The sequence below is a fragment of the Hordeum vulgare genome, chromosome 1H (assembly GCF_904849725.1).
Source record: "Hordeum vulgare subsp. vulgare chromosome 1H, MorexV3_pseudomolecules_assembly, whole genome shotgun sequence".
NCBI lineage: Eukaryota > Viridiplantae > Streptophyta > Magnoliopsida > Poales > Poaceae > Hordeum > Hordeum vulgare.
In genome coordinates this window covers 374,370,888-374,377,735 of record NC_058518.1, presented here as the reverse complement: position 1 = coordinate 374,377,735, position 6,848 = coordinate 374,370,888, and the positions used below count along the sequence as shown (strand labels likewise).

General features: G+C 45.8%; 1 protein-coding gene across 1 annotated transcript; it reads left to right on the top strand.

Moving 5' to 3' along the window:
* Positions 1 to 5,725: 5,725 nt before the first annotated feature.
* LOC123411442 (cortical cell-delineating protein-like) lies at positions 5,726 to 6,452 on the top strand. Its single transcript, XM_045104385.1, has one exon. It carries the CDS (start codon positions 5,759 to 5,761, stop codon positions 6,191 to 6,193), a length of 435 nt encoding a protein of 144 aa, XP_044960320.1. The 5' UTR covers positions 5,726 to 5,758; the 3' UTR covers positions 6,194 to 6,452.
* The last annotated feature ends 396 nt before the right edge of the window (positions 6,453 to 6,848 follow it).

Here is a 6,848-nt window from a genome sequence, read left to right as displayed (position 1 = left end):
GACCGTGTACCACTACCTCAACTACCAGCGCGTGAACGACTACTTCCACAACGACCATGACGTCCGCTCCGACCGAACCCCTCCGATTCGCACGCGTCGAAGGTATACCGATGGGACATGTCGTGTACCGTGTGCTAGCGATGTACGGATGTGTGTGTTGTACAAGTTGAATGCATGTATGCACCGTATTTATGCACCGTTTATTTGCCGTGCACGTCGTCTTCCTTTTACGTCGAGCCCACGACACATGGGAACCCAAGATACGGGGTCACCCCATCTTTATTTACCGTTCCCGCACGCGTTCGTATACGTTGGCTCCGGTTTCTCCTCGAGTTATCGGGACCGGAACGTTGCCGTGGCATCGTTTCCGATTTGCCGCCATGGTTTCCTCTCGCTCGCCATGGCGACACCATGCTTATTTCCCTCCTTGTCGTGATGTTTGAACCCGCATGCATAACGCATTCATGGCATATTTAGTTTGTGTTGCTTGTTCTTGTGCCGTAGCTCTGTTCAAAGTCCGACGTGCTGTCGACTAGGTAGTCATGTAGGTTCATCGCTTCACCCGTGCCATGATAACCACAATGTAATATTGTTGTGATAATTAACGGGAGTTAATTAAATATTTAAACGTGGAGTTTCGTCGATATGCAACCCGTTGCATATCGAGCTTCATTTAATATGTAGTGTATGTGTGAGGTGTTTTGCCGTGCCATCCCGTGCATCGATGACCTGTTCATGCATCATATTAGGGTTGCATCATGTCTTGCTTTGTGGTGGTGAATACTTGTGTTGATGTTTGTTTCCGGTTTCCTCCGTCTCGATAGAGTTCCGCACGCGTGTCGGAATGTGAGGACCCGTTCGACTACGTCGGTTCGCTGACTTCACCGAGTTGTTCTTCTTCCAAGTGGGATCTCAGGCAAGATGATCATTTCCCCAGATACCATTACTATCATTGCCATGCTAGTTATTTCGTTGCTACCGTTTATGTCTCGTTGCCTACCACTTGTTAAATATCAGCCTCTCAACAATGCCATGATTACCCTCAACCTATTCGACCTAGCAAACCACTGATTGGCTATGTTACTGCTTGCTTAACCCTGTTGTTAGCGTTGTTAGTTGCAGGTGCAGTTGCTACCATGTGAAAACATGGGTACCTTGTTATATCACCATATTAATGCTATTTATTTTAATGCACCTATATACTTGGTAAAGGTGGAAGGCTCGGCCTTTCTAGCCTGGTGTTTTGTTCCACCTTTGCCCCCTTAGTTTCGGCTACTGGTGTTATGTTCCATAAACGAGCGCTCCTAACACGATCGGGGTTGTTAAGGGGACCCCCTTGATAATTCGTTTTAGATTAAAGCTGGTCTGGCAAGGCCCAACTTTGGTACTACATTTGCCTAATCACTAATAAACTGCATAGGGAGTACTTAACCCGAGGAAATTTAATCAACCCCCGGGCCAGTGCTCCTCATGAGTGTTGGTCCAAACTAGAGCCGTTTGCGGGGCCAACCCGGGGCAACTCGGGAGATTTCTATCAGGCCACCGTACGCTGTGCTTATCCGTCGTGTCCTGAGAACGAGGTACGCGACTCCTATCGGGATCGTCGACACGTCGGGCGGCCTTGCTGGATTAGTTTTACCTTTGACGAGATATCTTGTGCATCGGGATTCCGGTGATGCTTTGAGTAATCTCAGAGTTGAGGTTTTCCACTAGGGAATCCGACGAGATCGCGAGCTTCGTGATTGAGGATTTCTATGCCGCTTGTGGTAATTTGTGATGGACTAGTTGGAGCACCCCTGCAGGGTTAAATCTTTTCGGAAAGCCGTGCCCGCGGTTATGTGGCAACGTGGAAACTTTGTTTAACACTGGTTCTAGACAACTTGAAGTTAACTTAATTAAAACATGCCAACTGTGTGCGTAACCGTGACTGTCTCTTTCGTGAGTTCCTTCTCCGATCGAGGACACGGTGGGGTTATGTCTGACGTAGGTAGGTGTTCAGGATCATTCATTTGATCATCGGTAGTTCACGTCCGTTATGCGTAGATCTTCCCCCTCTTATTTCTTGTACCCGTAAGTTAGCCACCAAATATATGCTTAGTCGGTGCTCCAACCTCACCACTTAACCATACCTCACCCATTTAGCTTTGCTACTCTTGATACCTTTGGAAATGAGATTGCTGAGTCCCCTGTGGCTCACAGATTACTACAACACCAGTTGCAGGTACAGGTAAAGGTTACTTGACGCGAGCGCGTTGATTGTTCATTTGGAGTTGCTTCTTCTTCTTCTTCTTCATCGATCTAGGATGGGTTCCAGGCCGGCAGCCTGGGATAGCAAGGATGGACGTCGTTCTTCTTTTGTCGTTTGTTTGCGTCCGTAGTCGGACTCTGCTCTTACTCTTGATGATTATGTAATGTACTGATGTGACTCGGATGTAGCTTGTGGCGAGTGTAAGGCAACTCTTTATATAACTCTTCTCTTCAGTACATGTACTTGTAACGATATCCATTCTTGCGACACGACGAGATGCGCTTCTATCCCTGACGAGGCCTTCGTGCCAAATTGAGGATAGGGTCGCATCTTGGGCGTGACACAAAGATGATGCGGATCTCTCTCCTCAAGATGGATGAGTGGTCTGATGATGATGACGGCTTCTAAAATGTGTGCATGTGGTTTGCGCTTTAGGTTTGCTACACCCGATGTTGGTCTCGATATGTTATGTGGATGGATTGGCGATGACACCGGTTTTAGATGTAGGAAATGATAGCACTCCACATTATCGAGTTTGTAGGTGTGAGTGATGGCTTCAGATGGATTAAAGCATGTTCTTGTCTGACCTTTGTGGAATAGTTATTAAAGATGGCTGCATGCATCGATTGTTGTAGAGACCGAGGTTTAACCTCCTTTTTGAAAAAAAAATCCCATGACGTTTTCTTTTCCAAATCACTTAACCACGCACGAAAGACAAAAAGCGACAATGATTGCCACCAGCCTTCCCTCACACAGTCCCTCACACAGTCGTGCATGGCAAGGTCTGGTCGTTGGCAATGTGCTTGTAATCTCGTTGTAGCCGTTTGCATCCCCATCGCCATCAGCCTTGATTTTTTGCAGCTCTTGGCCACGAAAGATCACCCCTGTAACATCACGCCACCGTAACACCAATCGGTAGTCGTTGCAGCTCGCCGGCCCATGGTTGCAGCACCTGGTGTGTTGTCATCCGCCCTCGCCGTCGTGTGCGTGCCGCTTGCATCAGCGTCATCTCCCTGGTCGCCACTTCCATCTATTGCAGTGGAAGCAAAATAATCCACCGGTGGATGGCACAAGAAGGGGGCGGGCTAACCCACGACCATAGAGTATTCACGACCTGGTTTTTCTTCCAAATTAATGTTTTTTCGTTGTAGCTCTGATTTCATCTATTCTTTTGGTTTTATTTTCCTGTTTTCTTCTTACTCCTTTATATTAGTTTGTTCTAACAAGCACATGTATGCTAAGCATCGGAGTACATATGCATGTGTGCAATGCGTATGGGGTTAATTTTACATCAAGAACCGGGCGTGCTAACCCACGACCATGGAGTATTCAAGGCCTGGTTTTTCTTTCAGATTATGGTTTTATTCGTTGTAGCTCTGATTTCATGTATTCTTTTGGTTTTATTTTCCTGTTTTCTTCGTACTCCTTTCTATCAGTTTGTTCTAACAAGTACATGTATACTAAGCTCCGTAGTACATGTGCATGTGTGCAACAGGTATGGAGTTAGTTTTACATCAAATAGTACGGGTTATAGCATGCGGGTAGTAGAAATAGCATTAGTGGGTTGGGATGGCATGGTGTGGTGACTATAGGTTGCATCATGTAGTACAATTTGTGTTGTGTGGGGAGTACAGGGATAGCATGCAGGAGTACATGTTGCATCTGAAAGTACATTTTGCATTGCAAGGGATACAGGTAGTAGCAAACATGGAGTATAGGCTGCAATGCGCAAGAGTACACTACTCATGAGAGTACAATTATGTTATCTTGGGGAGTACGTGGGTGTTATTTTGGGGAGTACATGTTTGTTGTATTTGGAACTTTAAGTTGCACTAAAAATGTTGAAACTTATCAACATGATATTTGTTTTCGAAGACATCGATGCAAGGAACGTAACAGTGAAAATGGTCGGTAATTTGGATGCTTAGTGTAAGGCACATTTAGAAAAGAAAAATTAGATCTCGTAAAAAAACCATTAAAAAATAGTGCACTATAGCATTGCTAATAGCACACTATAACATGTAGAGAATTGCCTCGCTAAATTAATCAATATACAATGTCTCATTAATAACACGCTATAAAGCGCCATAACACACTAATAGCATATTTTCAACGGCGATGCTATTTAGTATAGTGCATTATTTTTTGTTTGAAAACACACACAAAGACAACCCTCCCACCACATCGAAACCACCAGACCTATAAGGTAACGAGAAGTGATGCACATACATTTTGTCACATGTAGAGTATTTTAGGGTAATCTTCACAAAATGTGCACCTTGATTAGTGATTTTGTTTTTCACTCAAAAATAAAATAAAATATATGCAACCAGATGGGATTAGAAAATCGGCCCCGGTTTATTTTTATTTTTATGGAGAACCAACTTGTGATTAAATGGTTAAGAGGGCAGTGGTACCCTGGGCCACTAGTGATCAAACCACCATTTTGACGCTTTGGTGTGTCATAAAGACGGAATATTTTTTCAATGAATTCTGACATTTTCATCGTTAGCGTGGCGTTTGTGGTAGCTTCGTCAATCTAAAGTCTTGTCAAAAGTTCCTACAAGGATAGAATATACGTGCGGATATATATAGGGATGACTGTATGCTTATGTTAAATACTCCCTCCGTAAACTAATATAAGAGCATTTAGATCACTACTTTAGTAATCTAAACGCTCTTATATTAGTTTACAGAGGAAGTACTACTTAAGGCCTAGGTAGGATAAAAATAAGTTAATCCGTCAAACTTAGTCTGTGGTAAAGTTTTCCTTGAAAGAAAACTCGATGAAGCTTTGGCTATCATATCGAAATGACAATGAAGAGCACCTGATTAATCTCTATTCGATAACTAAATCCAGATGACTATCAAAGGATGGATCGGTAGAAACCAACATCATACTGATGGTACCATCAAAGATGAACATGCCTCCAGCTTATACATTCATGGTCTCCCTCACCTCACACACGTCTATAATATGCTATATGAATGGACGAAACGTAACCCTCGATATAGGCTTAGCTTCCGGTGTCTATGCACGCCCATATTTACTTGTCCTCTGCGCCGCGTACAGCTAAGTCCAATCAATCAAAAAAAAGTCCAAACGGTCACACCGTATGGTTAATTAGATGCTTTCTCAACTTGCTTACTTAATAAAGTATAAAACATGTAGTGTAGCATGACCATGTATTGCAGTGTCGCGTAACATGCAAGGGTGTTGCTCAACTTGTTGCCATATCTCCAGAATTGATAAACCATATCATGCTTAAATATTGTCTTATCTCTATAAAACAAATGGTACATCGAGAGGACAACCTAGCAGTCTTGAAACCGATGGAATCACACATGGCTACGTCTGATCATACATACAAACGTAAGCTACTACGTCAAACATCTCGACCCCATCCATGCATGCATCCATATCACCAGGCTATAAATACAACACTCTCCGAGCTCTCATGCATCCCAAACCCAAAGGACTAGAGTACGTAGCACACCCACACAATCACGATGGCGTCCAAAGCTGCCCTCTTGGTCGCCCTCAGCCTCCTCCTCTCTGCCATCGCCGTCCACGGCTGTGGAACCACCTATTGCCAACCGCCGGTCGTCGTGCCGACACCACCCGTCGTCGTTCCGCCACCATACCATGGAGGAGGAGGGCACGGCCACGGCCACGGCGGGCAGTGCTCCATCAACGTGCTCAACCTGAGGGTGTGCGCCAACGTTCTCGGCGGCCTGCTCGGCCTCAAGGTCGGCGTTCCGGCGCACGACCAGTGCTGCCCGCTGCTCAAGGGGTTGGTCGACCTCGACGCCGCCGTCTGCCTCTGCACCGCTGTCAGGGCCAACATCCTCGGCCTGCACCTCAACGTTCCTGTGGACATCAGCCTCCTCCTCGATCACTGCGGCAAGACGTGCCCGTCTGGTTTCACATGCCCAGCCCATTAACGGACGTGCTGTTGCACGGGCGCCGAATAAGATTTGTTTTCAGTACTGCTTTATTAATAGTATTTCATGAAATGTGGATCTGTTCCACTCCCACATTTAACTGTTGATAAGAACAACACCAATCTCAACCGCACGTTGATGGGTAGGTTCAGATCAGCCATTGACGCGAAGGGCTTAAAGAAAATTAAGTGTAAGAACCGTAGATACACGTGGAGCAACGAGCGCCAAGATCCTACCCTAGTGAGCATCGATAAGTTCTTCTGCAATACATCCTGGGAATGCATTTTCCCATCGGTGTCACTCATCGCAACGTCGACAGCAATATCAGACCATTGCCCGCTGATTCTAGCTGACACATCCGCCTCCCCCCGGACAGCCCTCTTCAGATTCGAAAGCTTCTGGCCGAGTTTCCCTCGTTTCCATACCACGGTGGAACGGGCGTGGAAAAGGCCGGAGCAGTCCTCTTGTCCTTTCCAACGTCTCCCCACGAAGATGGTTAGGACTGCCAGGGAGCTGAAGAGTTGGAGCAAGAGTTTCTTTAGTCAAGCCAAGATACAATTCCACAAGGCGGCAGAAATAGTGCTACGTCTCGATGTTGCACAGGAGAGACGCTGTCTCTCAGCCGCGGAGTTTACCCTCCGTAAGCTGCTCAAGC